At 40.2% G+C, this 26,621-nt stretch overlaps 1 protein-coding gene across 7 annotated transcripts in view; it reads left to right on the top strand.

Moving 5' to 3' along the window:
• EXOC2 (exocyst complex component 2) overlaps positions 1–26,621 on the top strand; it is a 194,455-nt gene that overhangs the window by 4,323 nt on the left and 163,511 nt on the right. For all 7 annotated transcript variants that reach the window (XR_005290923.2, XR_006279050.1, XR_006279051.1 and 4 more), the window contains exon 2: positions 18,074–18,233. Coding sequence is in view for 3 of the 7 variants with exons in the window: in XM_038388646.2 (XP_038244574.1) it covers positions 18,116–18,233 (118 nt within the window). In the remaining 4 variants the exon portion in view is untranslated. The remainder of the gene's footprint in view (positions 1–18,073; positions 18,234–26,621) is intronic.

The raw sequence follows: 26,621 nt of genomic DNA, 5'->3' as shown, positions 1-26,621 counted from the left end.
AGGAAGAAGAACTGCCCTGGGAGGGTTCCCTCTACATGTTGATTGTGGGGGATGATCTAGTGATTTTAATATAATATGAAGTAAGTGTGATTAAAAATGTTTTTTTTCCTTGGATATTAGGTAGTGCATATGCATAGTGGTAACTTTTCAAAGTTAAAGACGTAGAGTTCACATTCCATCCTCCTAACCTCAATGTAGCCAAAGGCACTAGTCTATGTTTACAACCTACAAACTATCAGTTGCAAAAATAAAACAGATTTCAAATTGAAGTATAAAAGCAATCTGAAAATTAATCTGTTTGTTTACATTCCTATATCTCAAAAACCTCACAATGTTCCCCCAACCTCAAAATTTGATAGAGGCAAAGCCACCTATCTTCTGGGATCTCATGCCAAAAGTCAGCCTTGGATACACTTTTTAATGCTAGATTACAAATTCCTGAAATTAGAGGCTTATAATGGAAAGGCTCAATTTACCTATAGAATCTTAACATCCTAGATTGCATATCAGTAACACGCTTAAAACAAACAAAATAAAACAAACAACACTATATTCCTCACCACTATATTTGACATATATATTTTTAAGGTCAAAACTGGAGTAAATATATTTTAAAAATACACATTTTTAGTTTATTCATGGATGTGTCTAAGGCATTGTCTTCAGTAGGAAACTGAATAATTTAAACTCTGTTTTTTTTAACAATAGAGATAATGACATGATACTGACTGTTCGATGTAGACAAAAACAAGTTGTGGTCAGCATTGTCAGGTAGTCATGATAACCCTTCTGGCACTTGAGACCATACTCACTCACTTTTTTGTTTGTTTTTTTTATAAACACAACTAAATAACCCTTCTCCCCCTCCCCCCCCAAGTTTTAAATATGATTGAGCTTCCTGGTGAAGTAAAGCCCTAAAGAGGTCTATATTCTATCAACATCCAAGAAAACTGACAGCAAAATAGGGTCCTGACCTCCCGATCAGATTAATATAGCCAGACCTTGTGCATGTGCAGAACTGCAGAGTCAGTGGGGCGCTGCGCTATACTGTATACAAGAATCAGATTGCATTGTATTGGGGGCTTGAATCTGATAGCAGTATTGGGACCTAAATGAATGTATAGGCCCCTAGAAGTGTGTACAGGTATATTTTTAACCTTTTTTGGTTGAGCTTTACTGACTCTGTGTCATAACATCTGTAACAGTATACTCTATATCGGTGGTCTCCAGCCTTTTTATGCCGAAGATCACTTTTTGAATTTAGGATCTACCCTGCCCCTTCCCCAAAGCCCTGCCCCACTCCCTTCCTCCCCGTTGCTCACTTTCACCACGCTGGGATAGGGGGTTAGGGTTCGGGAGGGGGTGCAGACTCTGGGCTGGGGCCGAGCCGTTCGCAGTGTGGGAGTGGGCTCTGGGCTGAGTCTGGGGCAGGGGATTGGGGTTCAGGAGGGCGTGAGGGGTGCAAGCACTGGGAGGGAGTTTGGATGCAGGAGGGCTCTGGGCAGGGGCAAGGTGTTGGGGTGCAGGAGGGAGTACAGGGTGCTGGCTCTGGGAGGGGACTCAGGGCTGGGGCTTGGGGTGCAGGAGTGGGTATGGGGTGCTGGCTTTGAGAGGGGGGTCAGGGCTGGGGTGAGTGTTGGGGTGCGGGGTGCTGGCTCTGGGAGGGGTCTGGAGGTTGGGGTGCGGCCTCCCGTTGGGGAGCACTTTGGGTGTCTCCCAGTCATCGGCACAGTAAGGCTAAGGCAGGCTCCCTGCCTGCTTGGGTCCCACGCTGCTCATGGAAGGGCCATTGTGACCCTGTGGCCCCTGGAGGGGGAGGGCATGTAGCTCCACGTGCTGCCCCTCTCTGCAACCACCGTCCCCGCAGCTCCCGTTGGCCGCAGCTCCCCCTTCCCGGCCAATGGGAGCTGCAGGGATGGTGCTTGCGGGCAGGAGTAGTGTGCGGAGGGAGACCCCTGCACCCCCACCCCAAGGGCCGCGTCGGCAGCTTCTGGGAGCGGCATGGGGTCTGGGCAGGCAGGGGGCCTGCCTTTGCAGCAGCCACGCTGCACTGCTGGAGATTGCGATTGACCGGTTGGTGACCACTGCTCTATATCTAAAGAGGCTGATAGCAGCTCCAAAGTTAAGGTTACACTTTTCACTTAAACAAAAATTAAATCTCTAAATGAAACAAAAACTTCCCACTGGTAAGTACCTAATGGTGAATATAGAGACACTGAATGTTCAAAAAATAATTTTTGCAGTCCAGAGTGTCTCTTTAAAAATCTACTTTAAAATTGCTATTATTGAAAATTTTCAAATGTCTGGTGGTGTGTGTGGCTGAAATGGTTCTCCACATTCGTACATGCTGCAAAAGTGAACATTATGTTCTTGACAAATAATCTTAAGAAACTATAAAGAAGGGTAGTATGCTTTTGTTATCATAACATAGTCCCTTTTCATCGTCACGGAAGGCGACGAACTTTCATTCTTCACAGACAGCTTCAGTTCTCCATAACCACACAAGAGAGAGATTTTTTTAGATAGAAGATTCATGCTACAGTTTGGGAGCACATATGCCACCTCCAATATTAATGCAGACATATTGCCTATGTTAAACTCAGGGAAACATATATGCATATCTGTGCATACAGGCCCACATTCAGCAAAGCATTTAAGTGCATGTTGCATAGGGACTACTCGTGCTTAAAAGTCAGGCACATGCCTAAGTACTTTGCTGAATCGGGGTCATGTAGCGAGCATGGGGTATTGGGGGAGTGAAAATACTTTAAGTTAAAGTAGCACAAGAGCATTTCTCACCAATGCAAACAGTAAAAACCAAGGAACCAATGATACTGCACTACAAACATCACTTTACTTTATCAGCCTCCCTGCCATTTATATCCTCACCAACCAACACAAGGTTTACTCCAGCCATATTAATTGTATAGATGTGGTTATTTTATGACTAATAATGTTTGGTTGAAGAATAGTGTATGTAGATACATGAGGTTATGAAAAACCTCTGGTGTTTTGTTTTTTGCTCTAGTAAAACAAACAAAAACCCACCCAAGTGCGATTTATTTAGTTCATTTTTTTTAATATATTCTTAATATATTTACATAAACATGTTTGAAATTTTTTTGATACTCAAAACATCAGGCTCCAATTTCAGTCCGTGAATAAGAATGTTTAACTAATTTAAGAAGTTGAAAGGAGATTGTTGAGAACACTAACATTCTTGTAAAGACTGTTAGGTTTATTAGGAAACAGTAAGAAAGTTACAGAATTGTAGAAGCTTTGAGTCGAAGGGGATGTGTGGGCAGAATCACTGGTGATTGGAGACTGGAAGGCTAGAGGATGGAATAAACTTTAAATGGATGTTGAAGAGAAGTAGGTGGAGTCTTAAATTAGGAGAGTGTTTGATTTGCTACAGTCTGGAAATTTATAGAAGGCTTGTGAGCTATCTGACAGTATGGCTGGCTTGGTCTTCATGTTACTGAACTTACTATGTAAATTCATCTAACTAGTAAATGCCAAAGCTGTTGATCAATACTTTAAATGGGTGATTAGTATTTTTAGGGATTACCAAATATCAGTACATGTATTTTAATATGTTAAGTCAGACAAATTAAAAGAAGGGTTAGGAAACAAGTGATATAATGGACTAATGTCCATTGAAAACAGGCTGTTCTAAAGTAAAACATAAACTGTCAGGAATAGTGTGACAATCTGGATTTGAGATGGTAATTCTTTCTGTGTTTGTGAAAGAGATTGTTTCACAGTTTGTGGCATCAACATGGGAGAAATTTGTGGAAGTCAAATAGTAGATTATGGGGCACCTGAGTTCAGTATTTGACCAGTTTAAAAGACCTTTACTCCTCTCAAGCCTGCTCAGCATCAATGAAGAATGCCTTAAAGCAAATTTGGATTGGTTTGGTTGAAATGTCATAATAGGTTAGGAATGGTGAAAGTGTTTCTGTATGTAAGGGCAGATACAAAACAGTGAAAAGTCTAACTAGTTAGTAGATGTTTTTTGTATAATATTTGTAGAATTGAAAGTTTTAAGTCTGGACAATATGAATTTAAGGAATTAAGCATGCTTATGAAAAAAATTGTGCAGTATGTTTTGTGTTGCATTTCATAAAATCTTGGTGGGTGTTTCTGGTTATTTTGTATGCTAGGGCAAACCATAATAACCCTGGTTTATGAAACTGAGTTTGTTTTGTCGTATAGGAATTATTGTAGTGTGGAAAGAGTAAAAGAGTATGAGCTTTAGTTTTTTGTGGGTGATTTTGCTGAATGAATGGGTGAAGTATGTTGGTTGTGATTTGGACAGGTGATTGAGGTAGGGCCAAAGTGTGATTGAGTGGATATGGGATGTTGGATTGTGTGTATGGGCAAAGTTAAGGTTGTGTGTTTGTTGGTGAGTTTGAGGGAGGAGGAATATGTGGTGTGGGTGGTGGATAGGAAGTAGAGTTAGGGGTGACGTGGGGGTGATTAAGGTGAATTGTGCCCAGGGTGGAAAGGTATTAAAGGTTTTTAAATGGTCTCACTTCAGTTTTTTCTGTTTTGACAAATATTGGTTTTAGTGGTATCCCCCACGTCTTAAAAAACAGTAGAGTGTATCTGCTAAAGTGGTCGAATCTGTCACAACAAAAGACACTTTCTAAGTGTGACCATTGAAAGGGTAATTTTCTTGTTTTCAGTAGTTTATGTTGGTAGGGTATGCCCTTGTACAGCCTTAACTCATAGGACCCGATTGAGATACTCTTGTTACACTGAGTGACACCTTGCATTACAGGTAGCCCCAATGACTTCAGTGAGACTCCTTGTGGTATAAGGTGCTATTCAAAGTGAGACTTGGTCTAAGAACAAAATTGGACTGATTTAGCTAAAGGTGTGATTCGAAACTGATTTAATTTAAATCTGTGCATCTCTTCTGTGTGTGGACAAGCCCTGAATAAGGGTAACGTAATAAGGAGTTTGTTTTGTGATATTCTTTTATGTCAAGTACTTTATTTGAATATTTGACACATGTTCTCCAGGTAGATCTGTTGCACATACTGCAGTCATTTAGTATTTACAATTTAGTATTTGATACAAGCCTAAGTTTTTTGACATGTGATAGAAGGTTAATTGATGTTAACCCTTCATCAGCTACTAAACTGCTATAAGAGGAGTGCAAGTCATTACTACAAAAGGCCATTATCGGTATGTTTTCTCAGCAAGGATTATGGATTTCTTCTTTCTCCTTTCCTTCCTCCCTAAACCTCACAACACACAAGCCAGCTGCAAGGATAGGAGGAGAAGGCAAGCAGCTTTCTTAAACACACACACACTCCTGTCCCCCCCACCCTTTCCTCTTCATACCGCAGCAGAGTGACAGCTCCTAGATGTTGCGTGCGAGTGAGTTCAGCTGGTGCTGTGTGGTCTGGGTGTGTGGTCTGCAGCTCGGCAGAGAGGCTGCTAACAGGGTGGATGAGAGAGAGCAACACTGTTTACTTTAATTTATTTCGGATGCCGGAACTATGCCCGGAGTTTCTCCTGAGCTTGATTCCACAGTTAGCGGCGTCAATCCCTTGCAGCTGCAGTGCAGTCTGAATTATGCATTGAACTCCTCTACCAAGTGCTTTCACAGCATCTGCTTCAGGTCCAGACTTCTGATCCCTTGTGACACAGAAATCTTAATGACATTGCTGAATGCTGTGATTATTTTGCTTTCGCTATGTCAAGATATATGGCCATGAAGATATACCTTTTTTGGGTTAAGTAAAGCAAGAGTTTTAAGATAGACAAGTACAGTCACTGTGAAAACAAAACTATTGAATCGACATTACTCGGCTACCCTAAAAGATAAAATAACTAACATATAGACCTGGTGGCTGACTAGATCATGTGACCGAAACATGTTCCTTTAACTACAGAATAAGGCATCATATCAGGTCATTTAATATAAAATCACATTTTTGTTTTCCATAATTTGTCCCCCATTTCCTACAAATTTTTACTTTCAAAGTCTAAATTGATTTTGGTATGTGACATTGTCCTGTAAATAAACATGTTTGTCAATGTTAATATTGGCTTGACTCAACGTGCCAGATATGACAAGTTAAGGCAAATGAGGCTTTACTATTTCCATGTAATTGTGATATTACCCTTTATTTTATACTTATTCATCTTTTCATTATAAGTAGCTTAGTGGTGTTTTGAAGACTTTTTTCCACAAAATATAACATTCATGAGCATTTCTTGTTTAAGTTGACAAGTCTTCTTTTATTATACAAATAAACATGCATGGACTCTTAATATCACTTGGAATTTCAGCATTGTTTAGCTTATTCACTTCCCAGTCTTTTCTGGCAGGCTTGCAGGATTAGACTTTGTATTATTGATGCAGTGTTGAAGGCTGTGGAAATTCTAGGGCACTGAAGATCTCCAGAGGGGTTAATAAATGTCAGTTATTTTCATTGTGTTGCTTTTTAGTTACTTTTAAATCTTGGTTTGTGTAGCTTGTCTGTCTGAATTTAGATTGCTGGGAAGATAAAGCACAGAAAAGAGTGCAGTAGTGGTTTTCATTGGTTTGCAGTGACTGAATTAAAAATCTAAGGAATTTATTAGTAAATCATCTCAGTGTCCCCCTCTGGGTCATTTGCCATGCTTCTTCATTGACTCTCTTGTATCACAGTGTTCTCCAAGAGACACTTGGCATTTTATGTATTAAACAAATACATTAGATTTGTTTGGTGGAAAAGTATGTATCATAGTTAACCAGGATGATAGACTTCTCAATTTATGGAATCTGTTAAGGATTTTTGGCTTGTATTTTTTAAAGTGTGTTTCAAAAGTCTGCCTCTGTTGAGAGCATGTAACTGCTAATTGATATCAGTGAGCGAGGAGTCCCTAACACATCACTTCCAAATTTGCAGTTCCTTGTATATTAGAAGGCAGTTAATGGAACTAATTCTCTGATGAATACTCTGGAAAATGAAGCATGCCATGTTGGGCATTCCTACTGTGCCTTGCACCAGAACTGGTAGAACAATAATAATTTTATGAATGTTGGAATTTTTTCATTAGGTATTTTGTGACTAAAGTACATTCATGAACATGTACTGGTCTTGACATAGCTTAAGCAGTAGATGTGCTTGTTCCACCACAATGATGGCAAATAAGGCTTATTTTTAATTTCCTCTTTTGAATTCAGATTCCCTCTGCTGGATGACTGCAGCAATGCACTGTGACCCCAGTATTACTCTTCCATCTGAGAGAGAATCTTTCAGGTTGACTGCTTGTGAGAAATTTCATCTTGCAAAGTGCTGGGGACTTTAATTTAACTGGGTTTTCAGTAATTGGAACCAACTGACTTTATTTTTTCAGAAGCCTGGAACTCATCTTTATGACACCTTAATTGGTGTTTTCTCTATTGACATAACTCCAAAAAATCTAATTGTTAATCTTCCTCTTCCAATGTTCGGTGCAGAAAGTTGCCTTCTAATGTCTGCGGTCATTCTCATGATAGCTTTGTCCACATGTGAATCTAATGGACGACATGATACATCGAAGTCCTGAACAACTGACTAAATTATTTCATATTCTGGTAAAGCTTCCGGAGCAGTTGGCAATATTCTGCTTCACAAAACTGGTCTGATCAGTTCTGACAATTCCTTTATCCTCTCACATCCCTTGCCATCTGGCCATTCCGCTTGTCCTAGAAAGTGAATCAGAATTCTCAGAGTAGTCCCAAAGGTTAAATAGCTTTCTTAGCAGATCTGATAGCCTCTGCTATTTCTGTGCGGTTTGCCAGGTCCCCATATTTGTGTGATCAGAAAACTTACTTGAGAAATTCATTTAAAGAGAAAAGGATTGTGCTCAGCTTGAAAGATGTCTCCAGTAGTTTTGTTTGTAGTGGAAGCTTCTCAGCTCCTTGCACTTCACAGCAAGAATTATGACAACCTACATGATATCAAAAAGACTTATCTGGAAACAGTCATGGAAAGCAATCAAGCAAGTGATGTGTATGCCAGATTACACCTTTGTTGTGACTTTGTTTTCTCAAGATACCAAAAAAGAGACAACTGCTATAATAAAGGAATATGGTCCAAATCAAACAAAGAAGAAGGGTCCTAAGGAAATTTTTTCAATAATACTAACTCCTCAGCAAAAAATATTGCTGAGAAACCTGTCTTTCCATATCCTATCTGTCAATGAATAACACTCCTCACAAAAGTACGACAGCAGTTTTGTAAAACAGTTTTTTTTAATAATGGTGAAAAGGGAAATTAACTAATTAAACTTCAAAGTGATAATTATTGCTGGAAAAAGCTTATCTGAATATTTTTTCAGTCAAATAGGTTTTTTGTAGTGGCTATATTTTTTTAAGCTTCACAGGGAAGAACAATGGTCTTTAATGGCTCTGAGTTTGTTGCTGAGAGACTACCAGAGACACAAAAGCTCAGAACATGACAAAATTGGGAAATGTCTTTTTTCCAGTTGCTAGCAGCCTTGTGTTGGGCACATATAATAAAAAGAGAGAGTATTGTGCTATTTCAGCCAGTGTTTATAAACCTGGTAAATTTTTGTGCCAGGTTTCCTATTTGGGGCTACATTTATAATTATAACCCTAGGTATGGATTCTGGCTATGATTTAGTATTTTCCTAATGTGCTGCTTCCTAGAATTATAAAAGTCATGTTTAGTTTCCAGTTTACACTTCTTTAAAAATAAGTTAAAGGAAGTAGAAAATTAGCATTTTGGGGGCACCCGTGATCCTTTGGGGTTTTTATCTATAGGTCACTATTTCAAATTCAGGTGACCACTGAATTAGAATCATTTTTAGCTAATGGCTTTTTTGATCTATGTGACATGAATGGGTGGTCTCAATATAGTTCCTGCTGGACAGGTATTCGCATCATACATACAAACCACCCTTGAGAGTCTTAGCAAGGATGCCAGTGACCAAATGGATTGAACTATTGTATCTTCTTTTTCCTTCTAGCCAGTAGAAGTGGTCCCTGTGTGTAACAATCAAGACACATTGTCAGGGCAGTGTGGGGAAACTTGCATTGCTCTTGTTCATGTTATTCTAGTTTTATGGATAAGTAGACTACTTAGGTACTTTCTGTTCAGGACCTTCTGAAAAGTTCTTTTATACTGTACACAGAAGAACTTAGGATCTCAAATATAGCTGTTAGTGCTTCATCGTTTACTGAATTTGGATGGGAAATTTCTGACACTGAAGATTAGTGGGTGTTGAGTTGGTTTTTTGTTTGTGATTTGTTTGTGCTGATTTGACTATCTTAGGGGCTCAATCCTGCAGTTGGATCCATGTCTGATGACCCTTACAACGCAATGCCCCACTGAGACTAGCTAGTCATTTGGGCTGTACATGGAACAAGGGCCTTCCTGTGAGGAAATGCTGACCAAAAAATACCATTCAGTATACTGTGTGTTATACACTTAATGGTCAGTGTTATAAGTGCCAATCGATGAAGGTCTTTGCATTAGCAATAATGCTAGAAAGCATGAAAATATTGCTTTTTTTTAATAATTAATGCAAATATTTTTATACTTTGTTAATTTTTGACAATCCATTGTGTCCTCCTTCATTAAGTCCCCTTTTTAAAAAGTGACTTAAAAAGTCTTACCTTTCCCTACTTGATTATCACTTCATACATCTTAGAAATATGACGTCTTCATTTGCAGAAGGAATCAGTTAGAAAATAAAAGTCCATGTGTTAGGGCAGACTTGTAGAGAGTCAGGTAAATACTGGGTATTCTGACAAATAGTCACTGAAGTGAAGAGATGGGAAGTAAAACCAGAATTCTACTTTGTAGTAGAATAAGCCCAAGGTAGCACAGCAGACTGGACTTCTACATAGAGTGCTTTTGCCGATGTGCATGGGCTGAAATTGTGGAAAACCAGCATCGCTTGCCCCATAACCTCAGCCATGCAGAACACAATGCCATCCACAGCCTCAGAAACAACTCTGACATCATAATCAAAAAGGCTGGCAAAGGAAGTGCTGTTGTCATCATGAATAGGTCGGAATATGAACAAGAGGCTACTAGGCAGCTCTCCAATACCACTTTCTACAAGCCATTACCCTCTGATCCCACTGAGGGTTACCAAAAGAAACTACAGCATTTGCTCAAGAAACTCCCTGAAAAAGCACAAGAACAAATCCGCACAGACACACCACTGGAACCACGACCTGGATATTCTATCTGCTACCCAAGATCCATAAACCTGGAAATCCTGGATGCCCCATCATCTCAGGCATTGGCACCCTGACAGCAGGATTGTCTGGCTATGTAGACTCCCTCCTCAGGCCCTACGCTACCAGCACTCCCAGTTATCTTCGAGACACCACTGACTTCCTGAGGAAACTACAATCCGTCGGCGATCTTCCTAAAAACATCATCCTAGCCACTATGGATGTAGAAGCCCTCTTCACCAACATTCCACACAAAGATGGACTACAAGCCGTCAGGAACAGTATCCCCGATAATGTCATGGCTAACCTGGTGGCTGAACTTTGTGACTTTGTCCTCACCCATAACTATTTCACATTTGGGGACAATGTATACCTTCAAATCAGTGGCACTGCGATGGGCACCCACATGGCCCCACAGTATGCCAACATTTTTATGGCTGACTTAGAACAACGCTTCCTCAGCTCTCGTCCCCTAATGCCCCTACTCTACTTGCGCTACATTGATGACATCTTCATCATCTGGACCCATGGAAAAGAAGCCCTTGAGGAATTCCACCATGATTTCAACAATTTCCATCCCACCATCAACCTCAGCCTGGACCAGTCCACACAAGAGATCCACTTCCTGGACACTACGGTGCTAATAAGCGATAGTCACATAAACACCACCCCATATCGGAAACCTACTGACCGCTATTCCTACCTACATGCCTCTAGCTTTCATCCAGATCACACCACACGATCCATTGTCTACAGCCAAGCTCTATGATATAACCGCATTTGCTCAACCCCTCAGACAGAGATAAACACCTACAAGATCTCTATCATGCATTCTTACAACTACAATACCCACCTGCTGACGTGAAGAAACAGATTGACAGAACCTGAAAAGTACCCAGAAGTCACCTACTACAGGACAGGCCCAACAAAGAAAATAACAGAACGCCACTAGCCATCACCTTCAGCCTCCAACTAAAACCTCTCCAACACATCATCAAGGATCTACAACCTATCTTGAAGGACGACCCATCACTCTCACAGATCTTGGGAGTCAGGCCAGTCCTTGCTTACAGGCAGCCCCCCAACCTGAAGCAAATACTCACCAGCAACCACACACCACACAACTGAACCACTAACCCAGGAACCTATCCTTGCAACAAAGCCCATTGCCAACTGTTTCCACATATTTATTCAGGGGACACCATCATAGGGCCTAATCACATCAGCCACACTATCAGAGGCTTGTTCACCTGCGCATCTACCAGTGTGATATATGCCATCGTGTGCCAGCAGTGCCCCTCTGCCATATACATTGGTCAAACTGGACAGTCTCTATGTAAAAGAATAAATGGACACAAATCAGACGTCAAGAATTATAACATTCAAAAACCAGTTGGAGAACACTTCAATCTCTCTGGTCACTCGATTACAGACCTGAGAGTGGCTATCCTTCAATAAAAAAACTTCAAAAACAGACTCCAGCGAGAGACTGCTGAATTGGAATTAATTTGCAAACTGGATACAATTAACTTGGGCTTGAATAGAGACTGGGAGTAGATGGGTCATTACACAAAGTAAAACTATTTCCCCATGGTATTTCTCACCCCCCACTGTTCCTCAGACGTTATTGTTAACTGCTGGAAATGGCCCACCTTGATTATCACCATAAAAGGTTCCCCCCCGCCCCGCTGGTAATAGCTCATCTTAAGTGATCACTCTCCTTACAGCGTGTATGATAAAACCCATTGTTTCATGTTCTCTGTGTGTGTATATAAATCTCCCCACTGTATTTTCCACCAAATGCATCCGATGAAGTGAGCTGTGGCTCAGGAAAGCTTATGCTCAAATAAATTTGTTAGTCTCTAAGGTGCCACAGGTACTCCTTTTCGTTTTGTGAATACAGACTAACACGGCTGCTACTCTGAAACCTGTTAGACTGGAGAGAATAATTTCTGTTTTGTCTTCACGAGTCAAGTTTATTGGAAGATTAACTGCAATGATAACTTTTACTTGTAGAGATTTGGCAAATTGATTATAATGTTGTATGTGGTATTTTTAGTAGATATCTTGCAGTGGTTGGGATCCTTGAAGAATACTGTTTAACATTTTATTTTACATTGTTCCTTCTACACCAGTATTAACAAACCCATACAATTCTGCATCTTTCTGTTTTCTTTATATAAATGCTCTAAGACCTAGGTACATTCTTTTTCACATGCATGTGCGCTCTGTTTAATATTATACATCTAAATACAGAACAAAACTTCTTTAGTGGAATGGTCCCAAGCACTTGCTCAATCTTTGTAGCTAGGAGGATATACATTTATATACCTTTACCTATTCTGTGAAATAATGAAGCCAATTGTTATAAATGAAAACTCAACTACTCCTAGACAGTCTGAATGCTATAGTCCAGCTGTAACATTTTAAGATTTACTTCAGGCTCCCTATTCCAGTGAAGTATTTTTAAAGCAGTTCTGCAATAAATATAGAAATATTTTAGAAAAAATATTAGACTTCAGGAGGCTCAACATTTTTATTACATATATTCAGCTCATCATGGAAAGAGATCAAGTGCTAGTTTCTGAAATCCAGCAAAATATGTTTTAATATTACTTTTGAGTTTAGTCTTAATGCCAACACATTATCTGTATACCCAGATATTTTGAAAGATGCACTACCCCCAGTAAAAAGAAACTGAAAAAATTTTTGGTGAAGAAAAATCAAGCAATAATAAAATAGTTCTTTTCTGTTTCATTTTGTCTTCTAGAGATTTTCCCCACATTACCAGTGAGGCTCTGAAGAGTCCCCTATTTGACCCGTGTTTTGGTCATTGGTTTAAAATTCTATATAAATCTCTCTAAAATGTGTCCAATAAATATAATGGTCCAGATCTCACTCAGATCCATGCATCCGTCTTCCAATTCCTGCAGAAGTGGGGTGCTTAGCTACCTCCATGGCACTGTCACACACCTCTATATTCTGTGGAGCTCTCTTCACACGGATGGAGGGGATAGAGACTAGGTGGGCAGGTCACTGGAGAATGCACAGTATTTTCCTTCTGGCCCTGTGGAAATCACTCAAAGAGAAAAATACAGTCCTAGGCTGCAAGCTCTCTTCTATCCTGTCTCATCATAGGGAGCTGGACCAGACCTCTCGAGATCCTTACATTTTAATGATTCTTTGATTCTGGAAAAATCTCTGTAGGTCTCTAGTAGAGTCATCAAACTCTGGGCCTGAGAAGGAGTGGGGAGTCTGTCAGGGACCAGAGACATACAACTTGTTCACAGATGGCCCTGTTATCTTTCAAGTTTCAGAGTAGTCTCCAAAGCCAGCTTTTGAGGAAGGAACTCCATCTCCTCGACTTACAATACTGCCTCCTCCCTGGATCTGTTCCCACAGAAAGGGATGAATCTGGGCCTATGATAACTGCTACCTTTGATCCATGTGGTCAAAATTTACTATGTTACCAGTATTTTTAAACTTGGCAATAGGCACAAAACTTGTCAGGAAGGATAAGCAGGTACTTAACCTTTGAACATCTTATTTATTAGAGACAGAGCTTGGAGCACCTCCTATTATTAAGGTTGCTCTGCATTTCACATTCTAAGACCATATTTTCAGTTGGTACTTGGTTATAAGTTTGCAAAATTGTAACTATTTTGGCTGAAATTATGAATGTCTGGTGTCTTCCTCAGGCTGAGGTTTTTGGAAAATGTCATTCAAAACATTTCAGCCACTTCTGAGAATGAGGCTAGTGAAAAATATATTGTTTTGCCCATGTTAATAAAAATTATTACACCTTTTTTATTGAGATGTCAAGGTTCCTTCCCCACTCTGAACTCTAGGGTACAGATGTGGGGACCTGCATGAAAGACCCCCTAAGCTTATTCTTAGCAGCTTAGGTTAAAAGCTGCCACCACCAAAGTGTTACACAAAGAACAGGGGAAGTGCCCACTTGGAAATGTCTACTCCCCAAAAATATCCCCCCAAGCACTACACCCCCTTCCCTGGGGAAGGCTTGATAAAAATCCTCACCAGTTTGCATAGGTGAACACAGACCCAAACCCTTGGCTCTTAAGAACAATGAAAAAGCAATCAGGTTCTTAAAAGAAGAATTTTAATTAAAGTAAAAGAAACATCTCTGTAAAATCAGGATGGTAAATACCTTACAGGGTAATCAGATTCAAAACATAGAGAATCCCTCTAGGCAAAACCTTAAATTACAAAAAAGATACAAAAACAGGAATATACATTCCATTCAGCACAACTTATTTTATCAGCCATTTAAACAAAACAGAATCTAACGCATATCTAGCTAGATTGCTTACTAACACTTTACAGGAGTTCTGACCTGCATTTCTGCTCTGCTCCTGCAAAAGCATCACACAGACAGGACCCTTTGTCTCCCCCCCCCCAGCTTTGAAAGCATCTTGTCTCCTCATTGGTCATTTTGGTCAAGTGCCCGCAAGGTTATCTTAGCTTCTTAACCCTTTACAAGTGAAAGGGTTTTTTCTCTGGCCAGGAGGGATTTAAAGGTGTTTACCCTTCCCTTTATGTTTATGACAGAGAAGTTCTAGCTACTCTTGTTTGGTGCAGGGATTTTAAATTTGGCAGAATTTCTAAGGGGATATGCTTTTGCTGTCCCTCTGAAAATCCACCCAAATTTTAAAAATGTAGGAAATTACTAAAAAATTGTGTTAAAAGAACATTATTAAGGTTTCAACACCAAGCCCCCAAAAGCTAGGAAATGCCAGAATTAGGATTATATATATAATTTAATTCGGCCCCCTTGTTCATATGCATCATGATACAGTTTCTGTATTTGTACCCATGATTACATAGTATTTTTTCCACAGACCCCCTACCTCATTCAGTGCACAGGATGGGCCTGCTTTGGGGATTAAACAGGGTTGTGTAGTGAAGGAGACTTGTCTGTAGGACCGTGCATCATTTGTGGCAGCAAATGGGTGGTGTGTCATGAATGAGGCTCAGGATGCAAAGAGAGAGGGTGATCTCATTATTAAGGCAGTTGATTGCTGCCCTGGAGAATTGGATTATATTCCTGTCTTTTGCCATAATGTTGTTATATGATGCTTGACAAGTCACTTAACCAAACTTTTCATGGGTGGTTACTAATTTTGTGTTCCTCATTTTCTGGGTGCCTGAGTTGAGATCTTGGTGTCTGATCTGCAGAAGTGTGGAACGTTCACAGTTGCAACTGAAGTGAATGGGAACTATACTTAGTATTATATAGCACTTCATATGTTCAAAGTACTCTGAAAAATCATGTCCTAGTCATCTCAAATTAGTTACCAAAATTAGTGGATACCTTTGATCTTAATCTCTTTGTACTTCAGTTCTTCATCTGTAAAATGGGAATGATAATACCCCTTCTCATTTGGGTGTTGTGAAAGTTAGTTAATGTTTATGAATCACTCATATACTGCAGTGATGAGCACCACAGAAAAGGCTTTGAGGAAATTAATAATCCTTTCTTCAGAATAGGATTTGAATAGGGTGTAGTAAGCATAGGTTGGGGTCGCACAGTGAAGGGAAAACAAGATATTCAATAGGTGCTCATTAAGTGAGCCCTGTACATCCTATGCATTGAGTGAGGTAGGAATCCTGTCGAAAAAATAGTCTGTGATTGGATGAACTGCTGCTTTCAGAGCTGAGTGGCTGGAGAGTGGCGGCTGTTGGTCAGATGCCCTGCTCTGAAGGCAGTGCCCCAGCAGCAGCAGTGCAGAAGTAGGGGTGACAATACCATACTATGCCATCCTTAATTCTCCACTGTTGCCTTCAGAGCTGGGTGGCCGGAGTGTGACGGCTGCTGGCTGAGGGCCCAGCTCTGCAGGCAGCAGCGCAGAAGTACACATGGCAATTCCATACCATACATGCCATCCTTACTTCTGCACTGCTGGTGGTGGCAGCTCTGCCCGGCCAGCAGCCACCACTCTTCAGCTGCCCAGGTCTGAAGGCAGCCGCACTGCCAGCAGCAGTGCAGAGGTAAGGGTAGCAGTACCACAACCCCACTCTGCAATAACCTTGTGACACCCCGCCCCCCCCAACTCCTTTTTGGGTCAGGATCCCTGCAATTATAACCTGTGAAATTTCAGATTTAAATAGCTGAAATCATGAAATTTATGGTTTTTAAAATCCTATGATCATGAAATTGACCAAAATGAACTGTGAATTTGGTAGGGGCCTAGTTATAATGCATATGCCTAAAGAGGCTGAATTAAGGTTGCACAGGTAGCTTTAATCCATTTTGGACAGCCACCAGGCTGACTTTTATATTGTACCTGTGCTTTTGTTACTTTCATAATATATTAACTTATACCTTGAACTAATATATTTTTGGACTACTCAGAAGTCATTTGTCATGGATCGCATCCTGTCACATTCTCACTAGCATCTATATAAGTTTTGCTGAAAGGTTTCTTCCATTTTTTTCACGCATCATATTTGGTTATTGGCTTGCCTAGCCCAGAAAAGTTCCTGTTATAAATACATGATGCCAGATCATCTTCTACCCAAGAGCAACTGGTAGAAGTAGTGCAGAGGGGACTAAATGCTGGGAGGTTCCCCCTCAGAGTTTTAAAAAAAAAATTGTCCTCCCTGGCAAGATTAGGGGGTCACAGAATAGATGAAAAGAAAAGGAGTACCCGTGGCACCTTAGAGACTAACAAATTTATTAGAGCATAAGCTTTCGTGAGCTACAGCTCACTGAGCTGTAGCTCACGAAAGCTTATGCTCTAATAAATTTGTTAGTCTCTAAGGTGCCACGGGTACTCCTTTTCTTTTTGCGAATACAGACTAACACGGCTGCTACTCTGAAACCTGTCAGAATAGATGAAGTGATCCTCCTTGAGACAGGACTTATCATATGTGGATGGCTGTCCCTGAACCCAGCTATGCTTGCCCCTTTCTCTACTGTTGAAGTTACTACAGGACCTATTTGCTTCTTTGGACTGAATCCCTGTGCAGCAGTTGCAGAAAGAACTTAGTGGGAGCTAATGTTGCTTCAAACCGTGTGCATCTGCTTTTTGGCTTGCAAAGCAGCACAAATGAAAGTTACTAATAAACAACAAGATGTTTAGTATCAGAATTAATCTTGGATTAAGTATGAGTTGCATGACACAGCAGTTTTATTAGTGTTTATGACTGCTGAGATAACTATAATGATTCAGGCAGGCTCCTGCCCGAATGCATTTTGAAATGCAAAATGACACTATTCCAGAAATGATTCTCAAATAATTTCATGTGCTGTTTAAATACATATTCAAAGCATATATTGTTCTGGGCCAGGTAGGATTTTTTTATGTTGCGGTTGATGATATTGATTTCTCCTTTATTTCGGTATTGGGAGCTGTCTCTTACTTTCAGAGTAAGAATCGCTTCCATTTTGGATATATGCTCATCATTTATCTAAACTACTCCTGAGGAATCCTTTGCCTCCCCATGAAGGCGGATGTTATGGTTGTGAACATACGTAGTATCGTACCTCTGATCTAAGCCAAAGATGGACTTGACTGAGTAGATTCTTCCTAATTCTGACTACTATGACCCTATACATGTGTACTGTGACTTACCATTATGAATCTTAATGGATTTGTTTCTAATGTATTTTTTTTTCATGTTTTACTTTTCTTACTTATAATTCAGAACTGGAGTTATTGAATATACATACGTGTAAGTGCAAGGACATCTAGTAATATAAAATGTTGAAAATGTGTGGTGAAAACTCTGTTTTTTATAAAAACATTTTTAAAAGATGTTTAGTTTTACAATTTTAATGTTTTCAGTTTTTGGTATAATTATTTTGTAAAAAACCTACATACTATATTTATTTAATTATTGTTCCTCTTTGAACAGATTGCTGAATTACTGGATTTCCAATCACAGGAGGAAAATATCATGTCTCGATCACGCCAGCCCCCTCTTGTAACTGGTATCTCTCCCAATGAAGGCATCTCATGGACAAAAGTCACAATTAGAGGAGAAAACTTGGGAGCTGGACCAACAGACCTCATAGGTAAATTCAGAGAAATGGTTTGATGCATTCCACATTTTTAGACTTCAAGAAACTGGTTGGTGATTCTGATAGCTTTAAATTCAGAGGAAATACACGATGGGTAGTATGATAATATACAGTTATCCCCATGAGTTTGGAAGGATGCTTTTGAATTGGTAATCTACATTTTAAATATATGTGTACCTTATTACTTATGCCAGAGGTGGTTTGTCTTGTAGTTAGAGTCCAAGGGTGACTTCCTGGCTATAGTAAAGCCACTGAGAGTTTTGTCTTTGGTTTCAATGGAACTAGGATTTTACCCCAGGATTATAAAATAGAATTCCCAAGTTCTGTTCCCTACTCTGTCAGTGACTTGTGTGACTGTGTTCAAATTGTTTAACTTTACTGTGTTTCAGTTTGCCATCTACAAAAAAAGAGTATAATAACGTTTTCCTGCTCTAACCAGGGTGTTGAAGCTTAGATTCATAGATACTAAGGTCAGAAGGGACCATTCTGATCATCTAGTCCGACCTCCTGCACAGCGCAGGCCACAGAATCTCACCCACCCACTCCTATGAAAAACCTCACCCATGTCTGAGCTATTGAAGTCCTTAAATCATGGTTCAAAGACTTCAAGGAGCAGAGAAGCCTCCCTCAAGTCAACCATGCCCCATGCTACAGAGGAAGGCGAAAAACCTCCAGGGCCTCTCCAATCTGCCCTGGAGGAAAATTCCTTCCCGACCCCAAATATGGCAATCAGCTAAACCCTGAGCATATGGGCAAGATTCACCAGCCAGATACCCAGGAAAGAATTTTCTATAGTAACTCAGATCCCATCCATCTAATATCCCATTTCAGGGGATTTGGCCTATTTATCCTGAATATTTAAAGATCAATTACTTACCAAAATCCCATTATCCCATCATACCATCTCCTCCATAAACTTATCGAGTAGAATCTTAAAGCCAGATAGATCTTTTGCCCCCACTGCTTCCCTTGGAAGGCTATTCCAAAACTTCACTCCTCTGATGGTTAAAAACCTTCGTCTGATTTCAAGTCTAAACTTCCTGGTGGCCAGTTTATACCCATTTGTTCTTGTGTCCACATTGGTGCTGAGCTTAAATAATTCCTCTCCCTCTCCTGTATTTATCCCTCTGATATATTTATAGTGAGCAATCATATCTCCCCTCAACCTTCTTTTAGTTAGGCTAAACAAGCCAAGCTCCTTAAGTCTCCTTTCATAAGACAAGTTTTCCATTCCTCGGATCATCCTAGTAGCCCTTCTCTGCACCTGCTCCAGCTTGAATTCATCCTTTTTAAACATGGGAGACCAGAACTGCACACAGTATTCCAGGTGAGGTCTCACCAGTGCCTTGTATAACGGTACTAAAACCTCCTTATCCCTACTGGAAATGCCTCTCCTGATGCATCCCAAAACCGCATTAGCTTTTTTCACAGCCATATCACATTGGCAGCTCATAGTCATCCTATGATCAACCAATACTCCAAGGTCCTTCTCCTCTTCCGTTACTTCTAATTGATGCGTCCCCAACTTATAGCTAAAATTCTTGTTATTAATCCCTAAATGCATAACCTTACACTTCTCACTATTAAATTTCATCCTATTACTATTACTCCAGTTTACAAGGTCATCCAGATCCTCCTGTATAATATCCCGATCCTTCTCCGAATTGGCAATACCTCCCAGCTTTGTATCATCTGCAAACTTAATTAGCATACTCCCACTTTTTGTGCCAAGGTCAGTAATAAAAAGATTAAATAAGATTGGTCCCAAAACCGATCCCTGTGGAACTCCACTGGTAACCTCCCTCCAACCTGACAGTTCGCCTTTCAGTAGGACCCGTTGCAGTCTCCCCTTTAACCAATTCCTTATCCACCTTTTGATGTTCATATTGATCCCCATCTTCTCCAATTTAACTAATAATTCCCCATGTGGCACGGTATCAAATGCCTTACTGAAATCTAGGTAAATTAGATCCACTGCATTTCCTTTATCTAAAAAATCTGTTACTTTTTCAAAAAAGGAGATTAGGTTGGTTTGGCACGATCTACCTTTTGTAAAACCATGTTGTATTTTGTCCCATTTACCATTGACTTCAATGTCCTTAACTAATTTCTCCTTCAAAATTTTTTCCAGGACCTTGCATACTACAGATGTCAAACTAACTGGCCTGTAGTTACCTGGATCACTTTTTTTTCCTTTCTTAAAAATAGGAACTATATTAGCAATTCTCCAATCATTCGGTACTATTCCTGAGTTTACAGATTCATTAAAAATTCTTGCTAATGGGCTTGCAATTTCAGGTGCCAATTCCTTTAATATTCTTGGATGAAGATTATCTGGGCCCCCCGATTTAGTCCCATTAAGCTGTTTCAGTTTCGCTTCTACCTCTGATATGGTAATATCTACCTCTATATCCTCCTTCCCATTTGTCATGCTACCATTATCCCCAAGATCCTCTTTAGCCTTATTAAAGACTGAGGCAAAGTATTTGTTTAGATATTGGGCCATGCCTAGATTATCTTTAACCTCCACTCCCTCCTCAGTGTTAAGCGGCCCCACTTCTTCCTTCTTAGTTTTCTTCTTATTTATATGGCTATAGAACCTTTTACTATTGGTTTTAATTCCCTTTGCAAGGTCCAACTCTACTCGACTTTTAGCCTGTCTCACTTGATCCCTACATGTTCTGACCTCAATTAGGTAGCTTTCCTTGCTGATCCCTCCCATCTTCCACTCCCTGTATGCTTTCTGCTTCTTCTTAATCACCTCTCTAAGATGCTTGCTCATCCAGCTTGATCTACAACTCCTTCCTATGAATTTTTTCCCCTTTCTTGGGATACAGGCTTCCGATAGCTTCTGCAGTTTTGATTTGAAGTAATCCCAGGCCTCCTCTACCTTTAGATCCATAAGTTCCTCAGTCCAATCCACTTCCCTAACTAATTTCCTTAATTTTTGAAAGTCAGCCCTTTTGAAATCAAAAACCCTAGTTGCAGATTTATTTTTGTTAATCCTTCCATTTAGTTTGAACTGAATTAGCTCATGATCACTTGAGCCAAGATTGTCCCCTACAACCATTTCTTCTATGAGGTCCTCGCTACTCACCAAAATTAAATCTAAAATGGCATCCCCTCTAGTCGGTTCAGCAACTACTTGATGAAGGAATCCATCAGCTATCGCATCTAGGAAAATCTGAGCCCTATTATTATTACTAGCACTGGTCCTCCTGTCTATATTTGGGAAGTTAAAGTCTCCCATGATCACGCAGTTTCCATTAGTATTTACTTTATTAAAGACATTAAAAAGGGCTCTATCTATATCCAAATTAGATCCCCGAGGTCTATAGCACACCCCAAGCACTATCGTAGGAGAGGCTTTACTAGTTTTCTTCCCCAATGTAATTTTTGCCCAGATAGACTCTGTCTTATCCATTGCATCGCTTCTTATTTCTTTACATTCTACCTCATCATTGATATACAATGCTACTCCACCCCCTTTACCTTTGTTTCTGTCTTTCCTAAAGAGAACATACCCTTCAATACCTGTAGTCCAGTCATGACTACTATTCCACCATGTTTCTGTTATCCCTATGATATCTGGTTTCACTTCTTGCACCAGTAGCTCTAGTTCCTCCATTTTGTTACCTAGACTCCTCGCATTGATGTACAAACATCTTAATTTTTGCTGTTTGGCCTCGCTCACATTTTGTACCCTATTAGGCACAGTCATTCTACATGCAGTATAACCTATTAGACTAGTATCCACACTGCCCTCACTCCTTATATACATTCTCCTACCCACGGCTGTATCCATTCTTACTTCATCTTCTTCCCTCTCAATGCTAAAATCTGGCGTGGAGATTTTCTGGACATCTCCCATCCATCTCCCCCAATTCCTAGTTTAAAGCTCTCTTTATCAGTTGTGCCAGCCTCGATCCTAGAAGTCTATTTCCTTCCCTACTGAGATGAAGTCCATCCCGAGAGAACTGACCTCTGTCCGTGAATGCCTCCCAGTGGTCATACATCCCAAAGCCCTCCTTATAGCACCACTGCCTAAGCCATCTGTTGACAGTCATAATCTTGTCAGACCTTTGTTGCCCTTCTCTAGGAACAGGAAGGATCCCGCTAAAGATCACCTGAGCCTCAATTTCCTTAAGCGTCTTCCCCAGCCTAGCATAGTCTCCCTTAATACTTTCCAGCGAGAATCTAGCCGTATCATTTGTTCCCACATGAAGGATAATTAGGGGATTCTTTCCCGCTCCCTTTAGGATCCTTTTCAACCTCAGGTCTACATCCCGTATCTTAGCACCCGGAAGACAGCACACCCTTCTATTCTCAGGATCAGCTCTAGTTACAGGCCTGTCTATTCTTCTCAATAAAGAGTCCCCGATCACATAGACCTGCCTTTTCCTGGTGACAGTGCTATTCTCCAGTGTCTCCCCTGTTCTCTCTGGCTGCAAGTTCTTTCCATTCCTATTTTCCCTTACAATCTTCTTCAACCCATCCTGTATCCTCCTGGGGCTCATATTTGGTGTAGTCTCCCTTGACTCTTCCCCTTTTTCTATAGGGCTAGCCTCTCTTCTCTTCTTCCTTACTCTTCCACCTTCAACAAGTACCTGCTGAGCCCCTTCTTCATTTTCCAACTCTGCAAACCTGTTCCTAAGCTATATTTCTCCTTCACTATCCCGTCTTTTTCTCTGCCTGGTTCTTTGAGTCACATGTTTCCACTGACCACTTACCTCATCCAGTCTCTCCTCAAAATTCCCCAGCCCTGGTTCCATCTGTGAGTCTGAGCTTTTCCCTTCAGATACCTCATATCTTTGCTCCATCATCTGCTCAAACCCCTTCCTAAACTCAACCAGACTTTCCACCTGCATCTCCAAACCTCGGATCTTTTCCTCCATCAGCTCTATCAGACGGCATTTCATGCAGAAAAAACTCTTACCGGTTCCCCCCTCCAGGATCATGTACATACCACAGCTTCCACATCCAGTCATCCTCAATGTGTCTTTCACTGCAGGAGTCACTCCCACAGCTGCCTCTGTATCTGTCATCTCCTTCCCACCTAAATCCTGTTAATCTGGGAAACACAAGCCACACCAAAAAGACCACCCCCCCCAGCAAAAGCAAACCCCAAACAAGCACCACAATCCAAACCCCCTTTTCAAACCCCTTAGTGAATATTTGTTTTAAAACACACCCAAACAAAGCAAAAAAAAAAAAAAAAACAACCTTTGAGATATCTAGGTAAAAGGCACTATATATACACTACTTCTGTTGTACTTTTTAGCACTCCAGCTAATTCATCTGGACTCTGTGTTGCCATCTGAAGTCACGCTATGACACAACACACACCCTCCAATAATACACCTGGGCAATCGTGCATTACTTTACAGTGTAAATAAGTCTTCTTTCAAATTTTTGCTGCTAATCATCTTCTGTGTCAATGTAGGAGAGTTGAAAGTCATAGTAAATTTTATCTTAGCTTAATTCACATTTAGCTTATTCTTGGGGGTGTCTAAAGGTACATTTACACATCTGCGGCTGGCCTGGATCAGATGAGTTGGGCTTGCGGGGCCCAAGCTCTGGGGCTCTAAAATTGCAGTGTAGAACTTGTGGCTTGCACTGGAGCCCAAGCTCTGAGACCCTATGTGTGGGGAGGGTCTCAAAGCTCGGGCTCCATCCTGAGCCCAAACGTCTACACAGCTATTTTTAGCCCCACAGCCGAGTCCTGTGATCCCATGTAGCTGACCTGAGCTCTGAGACTTAGTGCCATGGGTTTTTTATCGCAGCATAGACATAGAATTGTAGATCAGGGTTGGAAGGGACCTCAGGAGGTCATCTAGTCCAACCCCCTGCTCAAAGCAGGACCAATCCCCAACTAAATCATCCTAGCCATGGCTTTGTCAAGCCTCCACCACCTCCCTAGGTAACCCATTCCAGTGCTTCACCACCCTCCTAGTAACAAAGCTTTTCCTAATATCCAACCTAAACCTCCCCCACTGTAGCTTGAGACCATTACTCCTTGTTCTGTCATCTGCTACCACTGAGAACAGCCTAGATCCATCCTCTTTGGAACCCCCTTTCAGGTAGTTGAAAGCAGCTATAAAATCCCCCCTGATTCTTCTCTTCTGCAGACTAAATAATCCCAGTTCCTCAGTCTCTTCTCATAAGTCATGTGCTCCAGTCCTAAGGTCCCAGTCTTGCAAAGAGTTATACACGATGGAAGTACTCACACTTGTAAGTCTTTGTTGGATTGAGGCCTAATATTTTTATAAACCTCAGTTAAACTCTCCTTCCCACCCTCTGCCAAAAAGCATTACAATTCAATAAAAAGTAGAAAATGTTGTATGCTTGGGAATAAACTGAGTACCACATGTATGAAGAAAGAGAATATGCCTTTTTATGTCATTCTGTTAAAGACAATCAGGTTGAAAGTCACTCACGATTTTGAAACTTATGAACCTTTAAAAACACTTGCAGAAAATTTAAGAAAATACTTTTCATTTATAAGGAGGTTCTGTCATTTGGGAACAAAGTTTGTTTCTGGATTTAAATATGTATCGAGGGAGATCCTTTGTCAGCTTTAAAGTTTTAGCCCTATGCCATTACTATATTTAGCGTGGTATGCAAAACGTTAATGAAGAGTACATACGTTATAGTGCCATGTCCTTTATTATTCTGTGATGTGAAGCGGATCATAGCTAATTTTTAAGTTAGTGGACATCTTAAGTCTCATATTCCCTGAGGTAGTAATATTTATTTAAGAAATAAAATTGAAGGCAGGAAAGAAACTCTTAAATAATGTAGAAATCTTCAAACGATTTTGCACAAATATAAACATTTCCTGCATATTTTACTGAAAATCCAAAGTTAAATTATTCCATCAAGTTAAATTAAATAGTAATTAAATGAATCTTATTGAGAGAACCTTAAAACTGATCTACAAAGGAGGAAAAAGGGTGCTCTTTTTTGCTTCTTTTGATGTATAAAGACATTCTAAATGTTATAATTTAAAAAAAAATATTTTTTCCCCTTGTTAGTCTTTACACTAGAAAAGTCTGGTGTTGTCTACCCTGGTTTTGTGGGAAGACTTTATGTATACTTGACAAACTAGGGGCAATTATATCATAAAACAAGAGTCTTTAAACAGTGACTAAAAATCACTTTCCCTCTCAATTTCCCAGGTTTCAAAGTCTGATTTCTTTATTTTTTTTTTTTTTTTTTAGCACCTACTTAATTCAAACTCCTATCACACACTTGGGAAAAAGTTCATTGTTAAAGATTCAACTCTCACACCTTTTCAGTCAGGGCTGAGAAAAGTTTCACTCCAGCCTCTTACTTTTGTCCTTCAAAAAAACTCATGGGCAAAAGGCAGAAAAGACAAGATTTGATATTTCATACATTCTGAAGGTAAAACACAAACATAAAACCATTCTTATTTATTCCTTCCTTCCTTCCTCCCTCCTTCCTTCCTTCCTTCATTCAGATATTGTTAATTTATCACAAAAAAGCAACCTCCCTGTGCCCCCAAACAATAACACACAACTGCACAGAGACAAGGTTTATTTCTCTGCTGGTCACCTTTACTTTAGATCTTAGTTCCTCTGGTACCACTGACATATCTGAGAGTCCAGTTCCTCCACTGATTACGGTCACTCTCTAGTTTTGTGGCAGTTCACGTGATGCCAGCACATTCAGTTTACTAGGTCACTGTCTTCTGCCAGTTCTTCCTTGGTCTTCCTCACTTTCTCCTTTCTCCCACAGGTACAAGGCTTGCTTAACACTTGCTCCAAGCTTCTGTATGTTGTACGTGTCCAAACCACCTGAGCCTTCTCTTTTTTGTTGATATTTTCTAACATGTCCTGCTCTGTCACCTTTCTTACTCTTGCATTTGTTGGTTTTGTCTTTCCATAAAATGTGTAATATCTTCTTCAGCCATCTGTGGAGATTACCCATCAATCTCTTTGTGTTAACCATTGTCTGCTATGTACAGTAGTGAGCTCAGTACAGTCACATGATTTAGTTTGATGTAAAAGACCTCTTTTGCTTTGCTTTTCCTAATCTTGTATGAATATCTTTCACAGTCCCCTTCAAATGTCATCATACTCCTCAGGTAGCTGAACTCTTCTACCTGTTTAATTTCTTTTCCATTCACATATATCTTTGCATCTGTTGTCCAGTTTCTGACCTTTATAACTTTTTACTTTCAATCCAGTTTTTGCTGCTTCCAGTTCTACATCTGATATAAGGGGGATCACTCAGTTCCACATCATACTAGTAAAACAATGTCATCAGCAAAGTCAAAGTCATGTAATTTATCTCCGCTAACCTATTTTACACCATCCATAGTGCCTTTTGTTGCCCTCTTCATCACCCAGTTTGCTAATT

This window comes from Dermochelys coriacea, chromosome 2 (assembly GCF_009764565.3).
Source record: "Dermochelys coriacea isolate rDerCor1 chromosome 2, rDerCor1.pri.v4, whole genome shotgun sequence".
Taxonomy (NCBI): Eukaryota; Metazoa; Chordata; order Testudines; family Dermochelyidae; genus Dermochelys; species Dermochelys coriacea.
This window is presented reverse-complemented; position numbering and strand designations above follow the sequence as displayed.